The sequence below is a fragment of the Haliotis cracherodii genome, unplaced genomic scaffold, assembly GCF_022045235.1.
Source record: "Haliotis cracherodii isolate W230 unplaced genomic scaffold, xgHalCrac1.p SCAF_9, whole genome shotgun sequence".
Taxonomy (NCBI): Eukaryota; Metazoa; Mollusca; class Gastropoda; order Lepetellida; family Haliotidae; genus Haliotis; species Haliotis cracherodii.
In genome coordinates, this window is record NW_027266343.1 from 45,412,701 (window position 1) to 45,437,814 (window position 25,114).

Below are 25,114 nucleotides of genomic sequence, written 5' to 3' on the forward strand. Positions count from 1 at the left end.
TTAGTGTGTGTTTGTCTTAAATGCTGCACACAACAATATTCAAGCTATATGAGCATGGGTGTGTCTGACCACAAAATCCGGTGATGCTGTATTATCAGCAATGATCAATGTCATCAAATAAGTCTGAAGCCTTTAAATTTTGGCATATAACACACCTGGACGAAATCAGAACAGGCCCCAGGACTGACTGCTTGTGGTAAGCGGAGACAAAATTGGATCAAGTGGTCAGGTGTGCTGACTTGTTGTGTTTGTAACAGGGTGTTGAGGCCACAGATGCATCCTGAACTTGTCAGCTTGCTGAGGGGGTGTTGATTCTTTGGTCATGTGGACTAGGCGTCCAACCTCATATCAGAAGGTCTGTAGTTTGAATCCCGTCACAGGACTCCAAAATGTTTTGGCTGCTACATGTTGCTCATTCAATCAATAACTGGCCTAGACTTGATTAATTACAAGTCTCAGTGATATAGCTGGAATATTGCTGACTAAAGGGCAAAAAACAAAACAACAAAGCATTCAACAGATAATACCTCATGTTCAAGCGAGATTGATGTTATTTGTTTGATCTGAAATATGAGTAGATTTGCCTGCCTTACACACTGTTGCCAAATCTCAAAAGACTGTCAAACCCTAAACAGTTAACTGAAAGCAAAACACAAGAAACTAGTTCAAGTAATTTTATTGTTCATGACATTATTGAAGGACAAAGTATGTACAAATGACAAACAATATCAATGATTGGAAGTGACAATAGAAGAGAAAGGAACAAGAGACAGATGACAGCCTACATAGCTCGCTGTGCTGATCTGCTTGAAGAGGAGCAATCACTCAGATCAACTTGGTGTTTCTTGAACGACGGAGGGTGTCCAATCTCACAGCACAATCATGTCAACGTTGGCGGACACACTTGAAGATACTCTGATGGTGGTGATAGCATTGATGGTATAAGTCACTAAGTCGTTCTTGCTAAGCAGGTTCAGTCTCCATTGACGTCTGTAAGTGCTGGTCGCTTCTGCAACCGTGTACCAGCACTGAAAATATATAAAAAAACCCATTAACATACACCTTGCCTGCATTATGACACATCTCGATCAAACAGTTTTATTGAAGTGTGAGAGTCAGGCATCCTGGGATGAGCATTCAGTGGACAAATGGGTTTGGTACATACCACACTGTCCTAGTTGGAAGGTAGGTTTGTAACAGGGTTTTCTCATGCACAGATGTGTGTCCATAAAAGCAGTTATGGGTCTCTGGGGTGGTCCCAGCGTTCATTAAAAGGGGTTCCATTTGTAACTCTGTGTGTGTGTGTGTGTGCGAGGTGAAAAGGTGTTGAACACTTGTTTATTTGCACTTCCACTGTGCATGTATGTGTCTGCTTGTACTAGTCCAAATTTTATAGTGCTAGCCCATTCAGATACCAAGGGACAGTTTAACATGAATAACCCACTCAGACACAGTATACTAACTCCGAGCCGACCAGTACTTGTAGCCCCTGAATCCTGAGCGCCAGACAGGGTAACAACCATCTGTTAACGTCTTTTGGTATGGCGCAGTCAGGGATCGAACCCCGAACCTTCTTCTCTCCGGGCGGACGCTCTAGCACCAGACCACGGAGGCAGTCTCAGTTCACTGTGGAGCTGTTAGAAGCATCCACAAGACATTTATCACCTCACATCGGTGATACACGAGACTGCATCTGTGTATATATTACAAACATACCAAGGATTTGTACACTACATAAGTATTCCATAAAGCTATGATATTTGTCCCTGTGCGGATCTGGGCTATAATCGTCTCCAGCAAACTATGTTGGTCATGAGAGGTGACTTAATCATGTTAATGGTTTGGGTGGTCAGGTGACTTGATAGCATGTCATTGTGCCCTGATGTTTGGATCATTGCTTACAATATCAATCAGTGGATTGTCTGGTCCAGACTTGATAGTTTACAGGCTGTTGCCATAAGTTGGAATATCGCTGGGTTTGGTATTAAACAAACAAACAAACAAATGCACACCATGACAAACATGCACGTTTCTCCATACAAGGAAACAAAGGAAACATGCAATGCATCACTGAGTCAAAGAAATCTAAAGCAATATATGGAAGGCATGGATTGAGTCTTGCAGAAGAAGGCTCCACTACCACATCATTGGTGTACATACTGGATGGTGATGCACCAGGGCGGCTAGGTTGTGGGATGAACATTCTGAACACATCTTGTTTCTTATTGGAACCATTGTCATGATTATGTCTCTGGGATATCATGTTCAGGAATTCAATTTTGAACTTGCTGTGGTAAAATGTAATTTAAATTTTGTCATGCTTACAGAACCATCTCTGGAATTGATGCTTTCTTTTGTTCTAGTATACAACATAGACTGCATATTAAGGTTCCCTGATCTTTGAACAATAAGACCTGAAACAATTCATCAGTGTGTCCATGTAACACCCTACTTCATGTACTGAGACAACATGTACATGTAATAATGACAAATCCTGAAGTGACAAGTGGTAGAAACTAACAGTTTCAGTCCACTAGTCCTTATTATGATAACATATTTCTACTAGTCCTTATGATACCTTTACTATTGGGCAGTTTGGCAAGGACTACAGGACTAGCGCCAGTTTCTAACGCTGCAGTGATAACCAAGTCAGAACATGCTGTGTGAGTGAGTATGGTCAGATGCAGCTTTTAGCAATATTCCAAGAATATCCTGGTGGTGGACACCAGAAATGGGCTTCACACATTGTACCCAGGTCTCCGAGCAAATGCCTGAACATGCTGAAGCAGCTGGTTTAAATATTACTTGATCTATGTTGGTTATATAAGATGACAGGTACCACTCCTGATGAGTGAGATTTGAAGTGACATATTACATAAAGGCCTACTATTTCTGATAAAAACACTCAAGGGACAGCGGCAGTGCATTTCCTTCAGAATGTTTGTGAGGTTATTTTTTCCAATCATATCTTGTATTCTTAAGACTCCTGCATCACCCTCTAAGTTGTTCGAAAGACTCTTAGATCCCAGCGCCTTGGTGCAACACTGTAGTCTTTCTACAAGCATATGTCCTGCAGTACTGAGCAGGGGTTCAGGTATACATTCTTTGGAAGCATACAGTCAAGCAGCTACTCCAATCCAAGATGTGTCTACTTTAACAAGTTTAAACTCTTTACCAATCGTACTGCTGACCCAGCTGACTTGGAGGGTGAAAGTTTAATACCGTTTACTGCGAGGAGTTTTGGGTTCTTCAGTGACAGACTGGGAACTATCTTTGCCATCCAGTAGAAGACCCTGTAGATTTCTCCTTGTGTGCTCTAGTGATTCAACCTGTTTTATGCCTCGGAGTGGGGTCGGAGAGCCAAATACACTGTTCTCTAGCTCGCTGAAATAAAACAGAAGAGTGGTTCTTGGCAAACTGAGTGTCATTACATATGATGCAATCTCTTGCAGTTGAACCGAAAATAATCCCAGAGAGAAACACTTCCGTGAAACGAATAGCCGAAACACATTCACCTATCAGGAATCACTTAATGCACGCTACACTTGACTCTCTTTTATTAGAGATAAACCAAGTACATGTGAAATTAGGCGTTCGTGGGTAGGAAGCTTATTGGGTGCAAACATTACCTATGTAATGCAGGAAAAGTAGGTATAAACCCCCTAGTGACACCATCCTTTTGTTCTCCAGTCGGGTTAAATCTCATAAACTGGGATAATATCCCTGGGATTCTATGAATAAACTTCCGTATAGATTGTGGCATTTTAATGTTTTTCGCTAGAAATATATTTTGCATTTGAACATAATATAATGAAACGTAAAATGTAATGACAAATGTTTTCTTTATATTCCCAGGGATCGAACACGCAACCTTGGTATCTTTCTGTACCCCAGTGAGTGAGGCTACAGAGGCGCTCATAAATCACAATGCTTTAAAGAATGTCTTTTTTCAAATGCTGTACACCAGCAACAGATATTTTACGCCTGTTTCCTGAGGTTGATGTTGATAAATGTTGTTTTATGTTGGCTTAAAAGTTAGATAAAACACTTCCCCTCAGGTTTTTTCAGGCACCTCAGTTTTATCCCGCGGATTCAGGTTTAAATATCAAAAAAACCCTTGGACATTCTTTATCCTACACATGAACATGAAAAATATTGGATATAATGAGTATCGAGCGTAACTTGGGTCATATGATGCCTTGTGGTTGGGCTATCTGCTCTATGGAGGTGTTTCTCTCTGCATGAGAGATCTCCATTGGGATTATGTTTTCAGATCAACAGCAGAACCAGTTAAACATTTGTATTCACATTCATAAACATTACATTGCAACATAAATCCCTCAACTCACATGTATCTGGAACATGTTCAAGTCGTAGGTAAGAACAGTAAAAGTAAATAAATAAAGTGTGATTACTGCAAGATGAACAATGCTTTGTATTACCTGTCTGCTTGAACTTGTGTTCGGGTGCGTCGGCCTGTTGTTGACCTGGCTGTCTTGGTGGCTTGGGGCATCAGGATTGGGGCAGGTGTTTTCACTGATTTAGCTACAAACAAGAAGGAGTTCAACACTTACAATATGATCCATGTCTGTGAGGTAAGGTGAAATGGGGTTAATGTCAGGTCCAAGATTATTGCACTTACATAGCGACGTATATGCTCATATGTGTACATGCTTGTAGTAGTTAGGACTGATGCCGATTTTATAGTGCTAGTTCACTGAGATGCCATGCTGCAGTTTAACATGAATATCCCACTCAGATACAGTATCCTGACTCCGAGATGACCAGTCCTTGTTTTAGCTCCTTAATGCCGAGCGCCAGACAGGGTAACAACAGGTATCATCTTTTAACGTGGTATGATGTGGCCGGGGATCAAACCCCGGACCTTCCGCTCTCAATGCAGATGCTCTACCACAAGATCACAGAGGCGGTTGAATCTATGTCTGTATCATGTGTATGAACATATGACGATAGTTCTTCTATTTGTGTGGAATTTATTTATGTAATAGAAAGTTTATTAAAAAGGATATTTAATTAGACATAAATGGTTGAAAAAGTATTGAGGAAAGGTCATTTTAAACCTTTGAACAGTTAGCTAGGAAATAGGTTGGTGACAGTGTAAAAGACAGCATTGTCCAAGCATCAATAAACAGTTGTTAAAGTGGTTATAAGTGGCTAAGTCAGATTCAAATAAAACAGGGAAAGATGTAACAAAGATTTCGACAAAATAAACTTTCACTGTCATAATAACATCTCACTACAACACACAGCACCACACTCTGCAACATAAACTTGCCAAACGAGTTAAACCTCCACGACAACATCTGCAGTAACAACCTTCCACGACAACATCTGCAGTAACAACCTTCCACGACAACATCTGCAGTAACCTTCCATGACAACATCTGCAGTAACCTTCCACTACAACATCTGCAGTAACAACCTTCCACAATATCTGCAGTAACAACCTTCCACGACAACATCTGCAGTAACAACCTTCCACGACAACATCTGCAGTAACCTTCCACGACAACATCTGCAGTAACAACATTCCACTACAACAACTGCAGAACAACCTTGCACTGCAACATCTGCAGTAACAACCTTGCACTGCAACATCTGCAGTAACAACATTCCACTACAACATCTGCAGTAACAACCTTGCACTGCAACATCTGCAGTAACAACCTTGCACTGCAACATCTGCAGTAACAACATTCCACTACAACATCTGCAGTAACAACCTTGCACTGCAACATCTGCAGTAACAACCTTCCACAATATCTGCAGTAACAACATTCCACGACAACATCTGCAGTAACAACCTTCCACTACAACATCTGCAGTAACAACCTTCCACAACAACATCTGGAGTAACAACATTCCACTACAACATCTGGAGTAACAACTTTCCACTACAACATCTGGAGTAACAACATTCCACTACAACATCTGCAGTAACAACATTCCACTACAACATCTGCAATAACAACATTCCACACTCCCTACCTCTTGTTGTTCGTTTGACTCTCACATTCTTGGTAGACGCAGTCGTGTTTTCTATTGTAGTGTTTAATGCAGGTGTAACAGTTCCAGTTGCCTCCCCTTGACTGCAACTCTCCACCTGAGTACTCTGTGAGTCTGATAGCGAGTCAACAACACTTATAGCTACATCTGAGCCCTGCGAATCGGACACGACACTGGTGATATCGACACTGGTAGCGACCGTGTCTTGTGAGTCAGGGACTGTGCTGGTCTGTGAAGATGGAAGGGGGTCTTGCGAGTCAGCAACAGCACTGCTGGCATCAGCCTCGGTGACATCACCACCTTCTGCTTCTGTCTTGGGCACAACATCAGCGTTGGTGCTGCTGGTTTTGTCAGCAAGCATGGAGTCAACAGTTGCCTTAAACTTCTCCACGGACTTCACACTTTGCTTTTCTTTCACAACCTGCAGAGAGAAATGTCCATCAACTGAATCAATTAACAATTCTGTCTATGTACCAATTGGCATGTAATGAGTTCACCAAATTGACATACAATTGGTCACTAGGGGCCTTGGTCAGGTACCTAGCAATTGAAGGTGAGAGAGTTCTGTACATACCTCCAGCATCTGGTCAAAGAGCACCTGCATGTCCTTCAGTTGCTAGGTAGAGACATGTGACCATGACAATGTGTTGTACCTACCTCCAGCATCTGGTCACAGAGCACCTGCATGTCCTTGAGTTGCTAGGTAGAGTCATGTGATCAAGACACTGTGTTGTACCTACCTCCAGCATCTGGTCACAGAGCACCTGCATGTCCTTGAGTTGCTAGGTAGAGTCATGTGATCAAGACACTGTGTTGTACCTACCTCCAGCATCTGGTCACAGAGCAACTGCATATCCTTGAGTTGCTAGGTAGAGTCATGGGATCAAGACATTGTTGTACCTACCTCCAGCATCTGGTCACAGAGCACCTGCATGTCCTTGAGCTGTGTGTCTGGGCTCAGGTCCAGCTGGTTCAGGAGGCGTGTCCACAGCTTGACACTGAAGGAGTCGGGGTTGGACAGGATCTCGTTACTCACCAGGACAGCTATGTGGTCGTGTCCTGGGTTGTCCTGGGAGGTAACACAGCAACAATTATGTCATCCCTTTCAACAACTGGAGTATTATTTGAGTGAGTGAGATGACTGAGCTGGGTTTAACATCGCTTTGTAAACCGTGTAACACAAGAACCATATGCATGTAGTTTGTATTGCTGTTTTTGAAGACAGGTTAGAATCTGATTTGTGTTAAACTCCTCTTTAAACAGTATTTCAGTAATACCGTTATCACTATGGGATAGCTGATGTGGCCGGAAGTCGTGAAGTAAAGCAGGTCTTAGGAGTTCACCACTTTTGTGAAATCTATGAGCATGGGTAAAGTGCTGAACATAATCAGGGGAAACTGGGACTCAGTTCCACCATCATAGGTTCCTGGCATGCCTAAGGGAAGCAACTCTGCACACGGACAGTTAGACTTACAGTGACAAGACTCTGGGAGTTCTGGTTGACCACCAGGAGTTTGGTGTTGATGAGCTGGACCAGGAAGTCCCCCACATTGCTGACGTTCACCTCATTTAGGGGGCTGGATGTTGGGGCATTCAGCAGGGTCTTCAGTGTCGGCATGAAAGCTTCCTCAAACAACTCCTGGTTAGCCCTGGTAACATGGGAGAAAACAGGTGGAGGCAGTGTCATTTCATGTGATTTATGTGAGTGACGATAGATTGGTGGTATTTTCCAACAAAGGAATCGATGAAATATATGACTGATCATTTTCTAATCAATCATTTTAGTTTAATTTAGTGAATTTGTTGAGAACAATTGAATGAAACAAAATGAAACAACATAAACATTAACACATAAACATAAAACACAAAAGACAAGGATTCAAAGCACTGATGAAGTATTTCCTAGATGTGTGGTTGAAGAGTATAGGAAAACATCACATAAGAGTTGCTTCTTTAACAGAAGGGTAATGTTGATTACATAAAGAACACTGAGAAAGAATTTCTGAAAATGACAAATCAAGAATTTGCTATTCTCATGCATGATTAATCATTAAGCAATGACCGACTTAACTTGAAATGCTAACACTAGGGCTTCAAAATGGAGCCTTTCTGCATTGATCATGGGGGCATTCCCTTAAACTTGACATCTGATTTGGGTTATGCTGGAAGTATGCATCGACATGATGGAGGCATATTAAATTCTACACCTGTATCCACTCACCTGCAAGCGAAGGCAAACACCGGCAGGAAGGCTCCGAGACAGTGTCTGAGGTGGTTGTCATCCTCTGTCAGTGGGTTGTACCACAACAGCAAGAGGTGAGACAGGAGTTTGGAAGATACCACTCTGCCAGATAGCAGCAGCTTGGCCATGCCCTCAGCTGCAACTGTCCTCAACTCGGAACTCTGTGACCACAAGGTTCATGTGTCTCATCAGTAATAATTTCTCTGGTATGAACTGACAGCAAGGAATAAGGGGTATGTGGGTTGAGACTTGTGTTGGGTTAGAAGTGGGGCCCTATTCGACCATGAGACATTATGAAAGAACAGCTTTGGTTGAGTCTCTTGACATCCTAGATACAGATCATGTAGCCTGCTGAAAATGCCAAGCTGTCAACATATGGAACAGGAGCAAAAGGCAACACTGTTTTGATTGGGTGTCAACTGACCTGATGACTATGAAAAATATTCTAAGAGTGGTCACAATCACTACTTTTGAAGGATTAGAAAAGAGAAAGGCTGAAACCTCAAAACGCCCTTAACAAAATTCAAAGTAATCATGGTAATAGTGTGGTTTCCGAACACAGGAAATACCTGAGGAAAAGCCCAACTCATCTCATCTCATCTCGAGCGAGCGAGTATGGTTTTACACCATTCTTAGCATTATTAATGCAATATCACAACTGGCGACACCAAGAAATGGGCTTCGCACTATGTACCATTGTGGGGAACCGAACCCGGGTCTTCGGCATGACGGCCAAACGCTTTAACCACTAGGCTACCCTACCAACCCCATCTCATCATGGTTGGTTGGTTGGTGTGTTGTGTAACGCCGCACTCAGCAATATTCCAGCTATATGACGGTGGTCTGTAAATAATCGAGTCTGGACCTGACAATCCAGTGATTGATATCATGAGCATCGATCCATGTAATTGGGATCGATGACATGCATCAACCGAGTGAGTGAGCCTGACCACCCGATCCCATTAGTCACCTTTAGCGACAAGCATAGTCTCCTTTTACGGCAAGCATGGGTTGCTGAAGACTGATTCTACCCTGGAATCTTCACGGGTCTCTCAGCATGGAGAGAGTACTTGTTACTGTATAGAAGTCAACCACTTACATTGTAACAGATTGAGTATTGTTTCCACACTCCTAAACCAGACTGACTGAAGCAATGTTAAGTTAAACAATAGACCAAAAAACTGTCAGACATATTCAATTTAATTTGACCTGCCTACCCTTGCTAATCTGTCACCTAAATGTCCAGGTTATCCAATATAAATATGTATGCAAGTGTCTCGACTTGTCTTTTTTGTCCTAAACAACAAGTGTCTCTACTGTAGTTGTTGATTACCTCGGAATCCAGGAAAGCACTAAGAATGGCCACCAGCTTGGTTGCAATGTCTGCGGAAGCATCAGATTTCTTTGAGCTGGTGGTAGTGGCATCGGCCAGAGTGTCATCAGGGGAATCTGCAGCAGCCTCCACTGTGTCAGAACTGACGCTGCAGTTGCTCTCCTCCGCTGCTGTCTTGCTTTCCTGTCTTGTGATGCCCAGTCCGAACATGTGGACCAAGTCAAACAGGCTTTTGAGAGACGTGGTCTTCACCGTCTCTGTGTCGTGTTGGGACACCTGATGTGTTTCAATATTATATGTTTAAAGATGAAGTCACAAATATTGATCAAATAATGGCTAGTGTTATCAATGTGGTAAACCAATCAGAAAAAAAACTTGGTATCATTATATAAATATGCAAATGAGATTACCATACACTAACATACAATAGTGGTGTAAAGGGGGTTATAAAAGTTAGTATATTTTTACTGACTGACTTAAATCTCCAAAGTAAGTAAGTAAGTACTGACTGACATTCTCATCATGAGTTTGAAACGAATACGCCATACTTACGATGCTGAATTCAAACTCGCTCTAGCTGATATATTTTCTCACGGGTTCATAATTCTATATACACCGATTCACAAAATGGCGCTTGTTGTTGATGGCAACATATAACGATCATTATGAGATTAAAAAAAACAACGAGAAACAGCTTCCCACATTATGAAAGTGGATGACTGGTTTGTTAAATCTTTATTAGAAATAATAATGACTTTTTCAATATAATTACAACGTTTTTCATCTTATATTTTTGAATATCTGCGAGTACCGGCACATGTCTTGCAGTCCGACTTCGCAGTGTTTTTTGCCTTTCAATTCCTGGTTCGGCTTATCTGCGGGTCATATCATTTTCTCTCGTATTTCAATGGTCAAGTTAGCACCTCGGCTTATCTACGGGGTCGGCTTATCCGCGGTCATATACGGTACCAAGCACAAACTACCTTTAAGCCCCATACATTGATGCAATTTCTGCTTGATCAATGAATTATTGGTTAACACTATATAACGCTGTATGTAGACAGACATGGGTGTAAATCAAGAGGGATTACATGACAAATAGGGTGATTCACTCAAACAAAGTATTGACACATGGTTTCGAAAGTTACTTCATTCAGTGGAAATACGTTTTATCTTAAGGATGATCACATATAATAAAGAGATTAAAGAATTCATAAACTTTACATTACATTGTATTCTTATATACTTATCCTATCTCACACTATGCATTTCTTCTTTCTTTTGATCCTATGTTTCCTTATGAGCTTGAACAAAGCTTTCGAAGGGCGACTTCGATGTGGAAGACCGGAGTCTGTACAGACAAGGTAGCTCACCCTCCACTGGGTACTCAGTCTTGAATAACGATGACAATAAACAAAGCAGTGATGTTCCAATATTTCCAATATTCCTGTATGTACAGGATACGGAGTACTGGACAGCAGGAGCAGGTACATAGTATCATCTATCTGCGCTGGTGTGCAGCTGTCAACTGTTGTGATGGTGAACAGGGTACAGTTGCTGTGCAAGGACATGGTAGAGGGAACAGCTCTAGTCTCATGTGAATTGGATGTCACAGGAGGAGGAGATAGTCGAGCGGAGCTAAAAAGAGAAACTGATATGGGAGACTGACTGATGGTCTTTGGCTACTCTCTTCAAATACCCTTTGATGTAGGGTTTCCGGAGATGGATGCAGGAGGTGGGAGTGATGTGTAGGAGAAGGCTGGTCAGGGAGAAAGGCATGGTGTTGAGGTTCTCCCACGAGATGGATAGCCACGAAAAGAACTTGACTTTGACCCAATGACCTCACATAGGTCATGCTTTGATGGCGCTCCTTCTTCTGTTGTTCCTCCAGGTGATGTTTCTGGAGCTTAAGCAAGTTGTGGGATACCTTTAAAAGTATTCCGAGTGATGTCCTTGTCAACTTCCTGATTCCTGTTGGCAAACAGGTACAGGATAGACTATGGCAGTTGGTACAAGCGAGTGTCGTCCCCCTGACAGTATTGCAGGAGACCATGGCGGCAGAGATCTCTCGGATCAGCACAAAGGAACTTCTGATAAGGGTGTCATCGGAGGACTTGGCATGTGACACGGATGAGGTGATTGCTTCTGTTGCCGATAGAGTGGTTGAAATAAGCTGGAGAGTACGCTGGACAGTGGTCTCTAAATGGTCAAGGTCTCAATCATCCACAGTGGAGGCAGTAGAAGAACGCTTAGGGCTGAGAGTAGTTATATCACCAAAGAATTAAGGAGCCATGGCGGTATAAGACCATCTGTGGGTGCCGGATCAGCCAACCTGAATCAAGGAGTTTCATCCATAGATCGATCCGTGTATGGCGTATAATGATAGAAGTCAGAACAAGATTTGTAGGATAAGGCGGGTAACGATGTTGATCGGTGAAACGGCCACACGATGCATAAGGGTATATGTGCATGTCATGATATCGATCCATGGGCTGAGGGTATCAATCCCAGCTGTGATGATGATACCTGTACTTGCTATGCTCATGGCGATCCACTGCCGATGACTACGTCATTGTGGGTCTGAGTCGTAAGAACGGAAACGTTTTCTGACGATGACAATCCGAATGAGTAGTAGAAAGAGAGCTCTATACCGTCCCGATGATCGATGTGCAAATCGTTGTAATAATCATCCTCAGAAGGATGAAGATCGTCCTGTCGAGCTGGAGTGTTCCGTGACTTTAGTTGCTATGTCATGAGGTTGTTCAGGAGAACACCAATACTGAGAAGGTTGATCCTGTGAGTGTCGCCCGTATGATCTGGAATGTCGATCCTTGGATAGTGATTTATAAGGAAACAAGATGATCTGTATGAGGTGCAAGAGCAATCCTGGCTCTTTGGTCCCGTAGTAGAAGTAGAGGGCGAACTTGTACAATTGATGAAGTTGAAAGAATGGACTGGCAGGGGTAGTCAGAGGATCAAGTCGTGTAAGGTCACAGCACAGGATTACACTGCGTAACCCATGTGTTTAGGTGGTGACCTTAGTGATGCTGGAATCTCTTCGGACGAAATGTTTCAAAATAAGGATCGAAACAGAAGGAAGAAATGCATAGTGTGAGATACAATTAAAGTCTTGTCAAGGTCAGGCTGCCAAATTGAAGGCCTGTTACTGAAGTTATTGAAGTACTAAGAGTGTTGAAGCTGTCTGATCATCAACTGACCTCTATGAGCAGCGGCAGGTACTGCATGACCACCTCCTCCTTGAGTAGACAGCAGAGTCCCAGCGCCTTGACAGCAGCATTACGCACGTCAGACTCGGCGTTCTGCACTCCAGGTAACACCTGCAACCATGGGATAAATACAGAAATGAACATGTACAGAGGCTAGCTGAACAAAACATAACTTGACTCTTGAACTTCATGTGCAATGGGCACAAAGAAAATCAAGTGTTGCATTCCTCAGAACATGACAAACATTGACATACATTGCAATCAATGCCTTCTGACTCTTTATTGGTCTCCAGCAAGATGTATGTGTCAGGGTCTTCAGTGAGTATTACCTGGCTCTCCAGCAACATGTGCAGAGTGGGTGTCAGTGTCTTCACAGGAAGTTGAGTCAGCAGTTCGCTGATGACAGTCAGACACTTCAGGATGGTGAAGGGATCATTCTGCAAGATATAAGGAAAAGACCTTCATCATCTTGGTTGCAAGAAATGACAACAGATTGAATAGCCCCCAAATTATTCTTTCTGTGTCTATTCTTCATTTTGTCAACTGACATTTAAAGCAAACACAAACTTGCAGTACTGTTTAAGCATCTTTCACATAAATACTTGAATAACCTCCAACCCACCTTTTCTGTACGTATTTCCTGTGACTGAGGCTCTCCTTGTTCTAGGAGTGAGGATCTCTCAGCATCCAGCTCAGACACAGAGCTCTTCAGCTCTGCAGCTCGGGCAAACTCCTGGCATCTCACACAATCCTCCAGCTCTTCTTTAGCTTGGTGTAAACGTACCCGGATATTGGCAATCTGCATGTCACGAAACAAAATTCAGTTTCAATAGCAGAGGCATAGGAGCTTTGTATTTAGTTAAAATGCACATGGATGTAATCAGCTTGGGCAAAACAGAAAATTCTGAGAATTCTTCATACCATTTTGGTCAGCAATATTTATAATATGAAAGGTATATAATTTTGTAAAACTTATTCTGACTTTGATTCAAGGGAGTAATTTTTCTGATTGCTGTTTGTATTGAGAATGACTGACTGCCATCTCTACTGAGAATGACTGACTGACTGTCATCTCTGATGAGAGTCACTGATTGCCGCCTCTACTGAAAATGAATGACTGCTGTCTCTACTGAGAATGACTGACTGACATCTTTACTGAGAATGACTGACTACTGCCTCTACTGAGAACGACTGACTACCGCCTCTATACTGAGAACGACTGACTACCGCCTCTACTGAGAACGACTGACTACCGCCTCTACTGAGAATGACTGACTGCCGTCTCTACCGAGAAAGACTACCATCTCTACTCAGAATGACTGACTGACGCCTCTACTAAGAATGACTGACTCCTGCCCCTACTGAGAATGACTGACTGCCGTCTCTACCGAGAATGACTACCATCTCTACTATGAATGACTGACTGATGTCTCTACTAAGAATCACTGACTCCTTCCCCTACTGAGAATGACTGACTGCGGTCTCTACTGAGAATGACTACCATCTCTACTAAGAATGACTGACGCCTCTACTAAGAATCACTGACTGACGGCCCCATTGAGAATGACTGACTGCTGCCTCAACTGAGAACCAGTGACTGCCATCTTTAGTGAGAATGACTGACTGCCGCCTCTACTGAGAATGACTGACTCTTGCCACTACTGAGAACGACTGACTCCTGCCCCTACTGAGAATGACTGACTGCTGCCTCTACTAAGAATGACTGACTGCCGTCTCTACTGAGAAAGACTACCATTTCTACTAAGAATGACTGACTCCTGCCTCTACTGAGAATGACTGACTGCCGTCTCTACCGAGAAAGACTACCATCTCTACTCAGAATGACTGACTGACGCCTCTACTAAGAATGACTGACTCCTGCCCCTACTGAGAATGACTGACTGCCGTCTCTACCGAGAATGACTACCATCTCTACTATGAATGACTGACTGATGTCTCTACTAAGAATCACTGACTCCTTCCCCTACTGAGAATGACTGACTGCCGTCTCTACTGAGAATGACTACCATCTCTACTAAGAATGACTGACGCCTCTACTAAGAATCACTGACTGACGGTCCCATTGAGAATGACTGACTGCTGCCTCAACTGAGAACCAGTGACTGCCATCTTTAGTGAGAATGACTGACTGCCGCCTCTACTGAGAATGACTGACTCTTGCCACTACTGAGAACGACTGACTCCTGCCCCTACTGAGAATGACTGACTGCTGCCTCTACTAAGAATGACTGACTGCCGTCTCTACTGAGAAAGACTACCATTTCTACTAAGAATGACTGACTCCTGCCTCTACTGAGAATGACTGACTCCTGCCTCTACTGAGAATGACTGACTGCTGCCTCTACTAAGAATGACTGACTGCCGTCTCTACCGAGAATGACTACCATTTCTACTAAGAATGACTGACTCCTGCCCCTACTGAGAATGACTGACTGCCGTCTCTACTGAGAATGACTACCATCTCTACTAAGAATGACTGACGGCTCTACTAAGAATCACTGACTGACGGTTCCATTGAGAATGACTGACTGCTGCCTCAACTGAGAACCAGTGACTGCCATCTTTAGTGAGAATGACTGACTGTCGCCTCTACTGAGAATGACTGACTCTTGCCTCTACTGAGAATGACTGACTCCTGCCCCTACTGAGAATCACTGACTGCTGCCTCTACTAAGAATGACTGACTGCCGTCTCTACTGAGAAAGACTACCATTTCTACTAAGAATGACTGACTCCTGCCTCTACTGAGAATGACTGACTCCTGCCTCTACTGAGAATGACTGACTGCTGCCTCTACAAAGAATGACTGACGGCTCTACTAAGAATCACTGACTGACGGTTCCATTGAGAATGACTGACTGCTGCCTCAACTGAAAACCAGTGACTGCCATCTTTAGTGAGAATGACTGACTGTCGCCTCTACTGAGAATGACTGACTCTTGCCTCTACTGAGAATGACTGACTCCTGCCCCTACTGAGAATCACTGACTGCTGCCTCTACTGAAAATGACTGACTGATGCATCTACTGAGAATGACTGACAACATTAACACTACCTTCAGATCCAACTGCCGTCTCTACTGAGCCAGACTGACTGCTGCCTCTACTGAGAATCATTAATTCTACCTTCAGATCCAACTGCCGTCTCTCGTCTTTGTCCAGGCTCTTCTCCACGATGGTGATGGGTTCTCGTATCTCGGAGATGGTCTCGGCCAGGTAGGCCACCAGTGTGTCTGTGTTGGTCTTCACCAGATGCAGGGTTGAAATGATGTGCTTCATCAAGGCGTGACTCACGTGGTCGCAGATCATCATGTCGTGGACAAGCTTCTCCAGTTCGCGCCTGCAACATGTGTGCAGAGTCAGTGCTGTCATTGTCAATCTAGTTGGGCAACACTTTAATGTTTGCATGTTGAATATAGACAAACTCATGATCCAATCTAGTTGCCTCTTTTGACAAGCAATAGAGCCCCAAAATAGGATGCCCCATTGGCAATTTCGTTTGAGCTCAATGTCCAGGTAAGTTCAACAACTGAACTGCGTCAGGTGTTTTTCAGAGTGTGGGCTTAAGTGCCTATGGCCTTCATCAACCGCCTCATCCATTCCATGTATCGACGTTGCACTGCAGTCATTAATGCACATGGCGGACACATGAGCTACTGACTTGTGATGCCATTTTCTCAGAGACTTTCACTTTAAGAACATTTGACACTTTAATTTCAACCTTGATGATCAGTTTTGCCAAGTATCATCTTTTTAATATGTCTCAAAGTATGTTTATGTGTATGAATTTCATTTCAATTTCACTTATGTAAACTTTGCCAACAAGATGAAAATATGCATGATTTTGAAAAATCCAATACACAGATATTTTCCAAACTTATTGTGATATGTACAAAAGCATTTAAAATTGTGGTATACCGGTAATACCGTGCAACTCTAGTCTTTAAACATGGTGAACACAACATTGGTCTACACTTACACACTTTGTTGAATACCAGACAGGAGGTAATAATGCTGGAAGACAGACACTTACCGGCCAGCCTGATCTGATAGGTCCATGTACTTGAAGAGAGACAGGATCTGCTGGCCAATGTATTCCAGCTCCAGCTGTCTGTCAAAGTCCTCACCGCAGCCTGTCAGCTTCTCCAGAAACCTGCTGAGACATCAGACAAAGTCAAGTGAGATGACATCAGACAAAGTCAAGTGACATCAGACAAAGTCGAGTGAGATGACATCAGACAAAGTCAAGTGAGATGACATCAGACAAAGTAAAGGGACATCAGACAAAGTCAAGTGAGATGACATCAGACAAAGTCAAGTGAGATGACATCAGACAATCTTAAGTGACATCAGACAAAGTCAAGTGACATCAGACAAAGTCAAGTGAGATGACATCAGACAAAGTCAAGTGACATGACATCAGACAAAGTCAAGTGAGATGACATCAGACAAAGTCAAGTGACATGACATCAGACAATCTTAAGTGACATCAGACAAAGTCAAGTGAGATGACATCAGACAAAGTCAAGTGAGATGACATCAGACAATCTTAAGTGACATCAGACAAAGTCAAGTGAGATGACATCAGACAAAGTCAAGTGACATCAGACAAAGTCAAGTGAGATGACATCAGACAAAGTCAAGTGACATCAGACAAAGTCAAGTGAGATGACATTAGACAAAGTCAAGTGACATTAGACAAAGTCAAGTGAGATGACATCAGACAAAGTCAAGTGAGATGACATCAGACAAAGTCAAGTGACATCAGCCAAAGTCAAGTGAGATGACATCAGACAATGTCAAGTGAGATGACATCAGCCAAAGTCAAGTGAGATGACATCAGACAAAGTCAAGTGACATCAGACAAAGTCAAGTGAGATGACATCAGACAAAGTCAAGTGACATTAGACAAAGTCAAGTGAGATGACATCAGACAAAGTCAAGTGAGATGACATCAGACAAAGTCAAGTGACATCAGACAAAGTCAAGTGAGATGACATCAGACAATGTCAAGTGAGATGACATCAGCCAAAGTCAAGTGACATCAGACAAAGTCAAGTGAGATGACATCAGACAAAGTCAAGTGACATGACATCAGACAATCTTAAGTGACATCAGACAAAGTCAAGTGAGATGACATCAGACAAAGTCAAGTGACATTAGACAAAGTCAAGTGAGATGACATCAGACAAAGTCAAGTGACATTAGACAAAGTCAAGTGAGATGACATCAGACAAAGTCAAGTGAGATGACATCAGACAAAGTCAAGTGACATCAGACAAAGTCAAGTGAGATGACATCAGACAATGTCAAGTGAGATGACATCAGCCAAAGTCAAGTGAGATGACATCAGACAAAGTCAAGTGACATCAGACAATGTCAAGTGAGATAAAAGGCACAAGGTGACATTCAGATGTATGTGAGTGAGTTTGCAGGTCCTCTACGTTGATGCAGCTCTTCTAAGTTTACCACTAGTGAAACAGGTACAGTCACAGGTAAAGTCCGGGATTTATCAAGGATTCCAAACTAAGTGACCTCTGCAGGCAAATTGGTAAAAAACAACAACACATTATTCAAAATTGGATTGTTTCAATTCTTTTTTTTGTAAAATCTGTGAAATTTGGAATTGTTATAATTCAAATTGGGAATTTTTATTGTCATTTGCTGCAGACTTAGGCCAATCACAGCCTATGAGCAGGTCTAAATATATCTGTGATGGTGCTGACAAACTATTTTAAACAGAAACTCTCAGTAAATGAGACTGCTTTTTTATGTGCTAACATAAACATGGTAAAATGATTCATACCCTCATCATGATGTAACTTACTTTCTAACATATCGACACAGTACAATGCAGGATGGCAGGACTTTATCCAGCTGTTCCTCGTATGTGACGCCCTTCTCCTGCACGAACTGACACAACACCCGCCAGTACATGGCACTCTCGCACGTCAGCTTGTCATCCGAGATCAGGGTCCTTCAACACATAACGACAACATCAAAATGATATATACATGTTGTGTGTAATCATGGTAACAGTGCTTGATATTCCCAATACATCATCTCCTTAATAACCACAATAACCGTAACAGCAGCAACTCTGACAACATTTGACAAAACCTAATGTACTGGACACCCGTTGAAAGATCTGGGTTAGAATACTTCTTCAGCAAACCATGCTTGCTGTAAAAGGCAACTGTGTTTGTCATAAGAGGCGACTAACAGGAATGTGGAGTCAGGCTTGCTGAAATGGTTGAAGCATGTCATTGAATCTCAAATGCATGGATCAATGCTCATGATGTCAGTCACTGGATTGTCTGGTCAAAGCTTGATTACTTACAGGTCGCTGTCATATAGCTGGAATATTGCTGTGTGAGGCATTAAACAACAAACAAACAAACCAATGTACTAGATTATACTACTGTCACCATTTTCAACCATTTTCAACATAAGGTAACTTACTTCCTGATATTCCCTAGGTCAAAAGGAAAATATATATGTCTGTTTCAGGTGAATCGCCTTTAACAGATATGGGTTGTGGAAAAAAAGGGAGATATTTTTGATCTTGTTGATTTAAAACTATTAAAGGTGTGATAAAGTGCTGAGGGTCACGAGTAAAATTATTTAAGTTGGTCGGGTCACCGGAACCACAAGTATATTTCCAGGGGCCTATTAGGCTAAAACAGAAAAAGAAAGAGTCTTGGATCTCAGGCACTGCCTGCATCATCATAAAGTCCACCGCACGTTTTGTTTCGAAAAAAAAATAATAAAAAAATCATAATTCTTGAAACCATGCAATCCAATATTACATGCACCCTGCTTTACTGCACATCTTATGGTCATGGCGGCAATCATGGCCAAAAAAACCACCACCCAACAATACAATATTTTCAAAAGTCATTGCTTGAGTATCAATTCTTTTTTTTTTTTTAAGCCTTAAACTGACTTCCTTTATACATCTCTGTAATTGAGATAACACTTACTCTTCACCCAGCAGGTCGAAGTTGTCTACAATCTCCTCCACTGGGACCTTCTCAAACAGCTTGTAGAGCACCTGCTGACAGACATCGGCCGACTGCTCGACGTCCAGACTCTGTAGCAGCTGTAGTGCACTGCCCTGGAACTGTAGCAGCCACGCCTGTAGTAGTTTTGTAGCACATGCCTCCTTCACCATGTCTGTGAATCAGAGTGAGAGAGAGTGGGTGAGTGGGCTGCCTACTGCCCCTGTCAATGATACCTACTGATAGTGGTTTACTGGGGACTCATCTTCCCGAGGCAAGAAAGTTAACTGACTTTAAAAGTCCAGTTTCCACCCTTGCCAAACTAGGCTGGAATTACTGGGCTCGATCGTAGCGCCACCAGTGGATATTACCAGTTATGTCCCTTCTAAGCCTCTCCTATGGAGCAATCAGATTCCACCTCTCGTATCCCTTGCGTTTGCTTCACACAAATTGGTGACGCCCAGTCAGGACGATCTGATCGATAAGATCTATTGTGGTCTTACATCGCGAAATGCATTCAATCATGAGAGCACCTTGATTAAAAACATGATAAGATTTGGAAAAAAATCTGCTGACGAGTTGGCGGTGCACATGCTTTGCAAATCCTGCAATCCACCGAAATCTGCACAACAGTTTATGGACCGGATTTCAATTTCGGTGCACGATTTTGATTGGACTATTCATAGACTCGTTAGTCCAGCCAAAATGAAACTCCATAATACCAGCCTAGTTCGGCAAGGGTGGAAACTGGACTTTTATAGTCAGTTAACTCCTTTGCCTCGGGAAGATGCTGGGGACTAGGCTTGACAAGCACTTCTGGTCTTATGACTTCACTTTCCATTTGGAAAAAGACATGTGTCCCGTGCAATAATGATATAACTTCTGGTTTGGAAAAACATGTCAAGTACAGGACAACTTAAAAACAGACAATCCAGTGATTCTAGCTACGCCAATAAAAAGGTTATATGCACTTCTGTTTATAGGCCTGGGAACTTGGTTTAAAAACTAATTGTTAAATCCTTGATCAGATCTTGATTCTTGAAGATTCAGTCGGTTCGCACTGTAAACAAGTAGATCTGTAGACTGACCTGCTCTGTCACTGAGGCCATCCTGCAGCAGCTGTATTCTCTGGGCAATGGACAGAGCCTTGATGTGGATCTTCTCTGCTATCACATTGTACGCCACGCGTCTCACAGTGTCCTTCACGTCACGTGTCCGCTCAATGATCGCCATCAGGGTCTTTGTGGAGGGGGCAATGCACGACAGGACAGCCCGCCGGACGTCAGGGTTTGGGTCTCGACTGATCAGGAAGAGGTATGCTGGAAGATTCAAACACCATTCACTGATAATGTATGGCTTAGGGCGGCCCATAATATCAGGAGATGCAGTGTTTCAACATATGGTCAAGTACCATGTGAACTGTGAAAATGATTGGCCATGTTCAAGGAGGATGAAGCAAGCGAGCCAACATTGCCCAGGATAACTAGGATTCTACGATGAACTTGGAAAATACTTGAATCTTATTGATCAGTCAGCATTATCAGGGGCTGTAACGATACACTTTGTCTGTCATGACACATAGCCATATCTTGATAGTAACATGGTAAGCATGGTGACATTGCAATATGACACACCATTTGAAACATAAGTTATCATGGCTACAACAACCATAGTCCACAGATGAATTTGTGAATGAGTTTTATGATGTTGTCATGCTTATGCTCCTTTTAGCGATATTGCAGTAGTTTTTATAGCAGGGGACACCAAAACACTTCACACATTTGTACATGTTGTACCTATCAATACATGGTCTTCACATGACACGCAACCACATAACCACATGGCAACCACCCATCCCTGATGAGGCTAAAAAAATAATAGTCTTTGGTTCTCAGGCACTGCCAGCATCATCATAAACATAATAAAGTATGCTGCACTTTTCGTTTTTATTGAAAATTTAATAAAATAAATCCTAATACTTAAAAACAAAGCGATCCTGTAAAGCACACAGTTACTTCATTACTCGCGCACTGCTTTACTGCGCATCTCGTGTCATGGTCATGGCGGCAGTAAGAGTTTGTATGCTTGTTTATGTAGTAAGGCCCTTTCCCAGGTTGATGGTGCACAACTGTTTTTTTGGTTACATACTACTTTGAACAAGCAAAAAAAACAACCCAACAACAAAAACACACTGCCCGCCTGTACTATATTTTCAAAAGTCATTGCCTGAGAACCAATTCTTTTACTTTTTAGGCCTAAGTCTTCCCCTGACAGTACCACTGTTACCTTTAATGACAGGACAGTTTTCATCTGTGGGGTCCTGGAGCCGAGACAATGCCAACACGGCGTGCATCCTGACCACAGGCACCTTGTCTCGCAGTCGCTCCAACATGGATGTGTAGATCTTGTCATACAGTTCGTCATCGATCTGAGCCTCGTCTCCAAGGTTGCTCAGCAGCTTGTTGATCAGCTGACAACACCGAAATCTTACTCCCCTCTCCTTCGCACTGTGAGACTGCAACATACGCAACACAAACCTGGTAACAAACAATGTTTGAAGGCTCTGTACTGTGGACATTTTGAAAACAATACAAAGCCAATGCTTCAAAATTTGGCATGTCAATTTGGCATCATTAGAATGGATACGGTAAATTATGAATTATGAACAATACAGGGGTAGTAAATAGGAACCTGTAAGAGAAAGTCCAGTATGGTCAGCAGGAACTTGTTAGATTCATCCTTCGTCTCTGCTGCGTCCTCATTCCCCTTGTCTCCCGTCCCATCTTGTTGCTGGTCCTGCTGTTGCTGATCCTGCTGTTGCTGTTTAGCTGTTGAGGCAACAAACTTGGCAACAAAATCAATGGTCCTCTCAACGGCAGCCTCTCGCTTGAACACTATCATGGAGTATTTCAGATAGTGGACAAACTCAGTCCAGAAGGCATCAAACTCCATCTAAAAATCATAAGCATTACACAATATTAAAAACGTGTACATGTAGCTGAAAATATGAAATCATTCTCATGAATATGAAACATTTTGCTTGAATATCATAACAAAACAATGCACATACAAAATGAACTGTGAATGATAATAGCTTGACCAAGTTTACAACACTTTGTTGACAATAATCAGTGGATAATAAAACATATATCTTATGAAACTTTGATTGTTTTTTAACACCACACTCAGCAATATTCTAGCTATATGATGGCGGTCTGTAAATAATCGAGTCTGGAGCAGACAATCCAGTGTTTAACACTATGAGCATCTATCCATGCAACTAGAATACGATGACATGCATCAACCATTTCAGCGAGCCTGACCACCTGATCCCTTTAGTCATCTTTTACAGCAAGTATTGTTTGCTGGAGACCTATTCTACCCCGGGTCTTCAGGGGTCAAAATTTATGATTGAGCTGTGGCTATGCGGGTAGCTTGATTACTTCAACATGATTGTTTATCACTGCACAATGCTGTATGTGTAGTAACTTATTAAAAAATTCATGTAATTTGAATGACACATAAAGATTGCTGTATGATATCAAGTATACACCTCAAACACTTCAACATGCTCATCTTGATAAAGTACATACAGATTGATATATCTTCGCGATGGACTTGAGGAGTCGATTGTGACACTGCATACCATCTTGACACTGGTCAAACACGTCCACAAGGGTCATCTGGGGCATCGTGTTCTGGAGCAGTTTACATCACCATGATCATATCAGAATCACACAGGATAGTAAATGCTTTTACTATACCATAGACACAATGTACGGTCAAATTGGGAAATCACAAGAGCGAAAGCAGTGATTTGCTGGAGACAAATGTCAATAGTCATCAGATTATTTATCACAATTTTACAAAAGATAGATCATGTAGTATGGATATTGTTTTCTATTATTAACAAATTTGAAAAATGTCCTTATGGCATTTTGGATGACATTCATTCCTCGAAAACAAAATGATCTGAAATTGAAAGCATGCATATGTTGTATTTGTGTACATTCTTTAAACTGAGGCAAGGTAACCATATTGTGTGCAATTTGAAGCATTAATCATATTTATGAGAATACAAAGAAGTAATGTGTCCAACTAACATCCCAAAGACTGGCAAGTGTTCAAGTACTGTGCTTTTAACATGTCCTATGTATGAAAAGAAGTTAAAGAAGTTTTTTATTTGTATAAAATACACTTGGTGAAATAAAGGTGAAATTCATAACATCATTTATTTTCCTCATGTCTGTGAGCTACCAACTTCATGGCATATGATGATCATGGTGATAGTGGTTGGTGACAACATACTGCTCTTTCGTATATAAATTGTCTGGAGTAACAGGCTCAGAGACACATTCACACACTTGACATTCTACTTAGTTTTTATGATAGCAAGTGATTGTAATTGCAAGAACCAGCATGATCACATGATGATTAGTTGTATTGCCTTATTCAATTAAAATCAGGCTGATCGCCTGGCTATGACTCGCGTAATGGCTAGAGAGCTAGCAGGCACCTGCCTACTTGTCAAAATAGGCCTAGTCATGCTGTTGGGTTCGTTGTCAGCATAGGTACTACAGAAAGGTCCCCGACGGCAGAAATGTGTTTCCCCAGGTAGCCATAGCTTGGCAAATTCTGTCCGGTACTGTACATTTTCACGAATCACATTGCACAAAACGGGGTTCAAAGACTGAAATCACTTGTGCAACAAGCCGCAAGTGTGTGGTTTACCTTCATCCCCTACACTCCTGACTTCAGCGCCGTAAACATTGCTACGTTAGTGTACATTTCTGTACTCAGCTCTTGGTTAGGGCCCATTTGCGTATACATACAGAACGATATCCGGAGTACATTTCTTTATTGTAGACTGCATGTGTTGTGACACTGTGTAGTCTGATGCCTTTGCCGACAACGACCCCAACAGCCTTAGTCATCGGTAGTAGTATTCGCACATTATCTCAGTAAGACTGGTGTATGACTATTTCAGATCTCCTACTCAGTTTGCATATACCACCCTTACCTGTTTACTGCCAGATAAAAGATATCAAATCATAAATGTGTCGCCTCTTGTTTACAGTTTTCAAACTAGTCCGCCAATATACACACTTCCGGTCACATGACACTACAGTTAAACTGGGTTAATGCTGTTGTTGCACTTGTCGAATCGTGCGTTGTTTATGTAGACAAACGCCCAGTTTGTCCCTGTCCGAAAGATCCTACACCTTGAATTTCGTTTTATTTATTGACGTTTATTTTTACGAATA

At 42.2% G+C, this 25,114-nt stretch overlaps 1 protein-coding gene across 3 annotated transcripts; it reads right to left on the minus strand.

Annotated features, from left to right (window-relative positions):
• Positions 1–744: 744 nt before the first annotated feature.
• On the minus strand, positions 745–24,960 carry LOC139452363 (condensin complex subunit 3-like). Of its 3 annotated transcripts, none has more exons than XM_071233819.1 (20): positions 24,871–24,960; positions 23,444–23,548; positions 22,542–22,802; positions 22,137–22,365; positions 20,939–21,169; positions 19,833–20,025; positions 18,677–18,826; positions 16,883–17,002; positions 15,976–16,189; positions 13,452–13,628; positions 13,159–13,266; positions 12,821–12,940; positions 9,603–9,878; positions 8,249–8,430; positions 7,502–7,676; positions 6,932–7,096; positions 6,010–6,448; positions 4,443–4,545; positions 3,223–3,384; positions 745–1,028 (listed from the first exon to the last, which is right to left on the minus strand). In XM_071233819.1, exons 2-20 carry the CDS (start codon positions 23,540–23,542, stop codon positions 974–976), a joined length of 3,459 nt encoding a protein of 1,152 aa, XP_071089920.1. In that variant the 5' UTR covers positions 23,543–23,548; positions 24,871–24,960; the 3' UTR covers positions 745–973. The 3 variants fall into 3 exon arrangements, with proteins under 3 accessions (XP_071089920.1, XP_071089919.1, XP_071089921.1); XM_071233818.1 differs by having other exon boundaries at positions 16,883–17,005; XM_071233820.1 differs by having other exon boundaries at positions 3,176–3,384; positions 16,883–17,005.
• Positions 24,961–25,114: the final 154 nt, after the last annotated feature.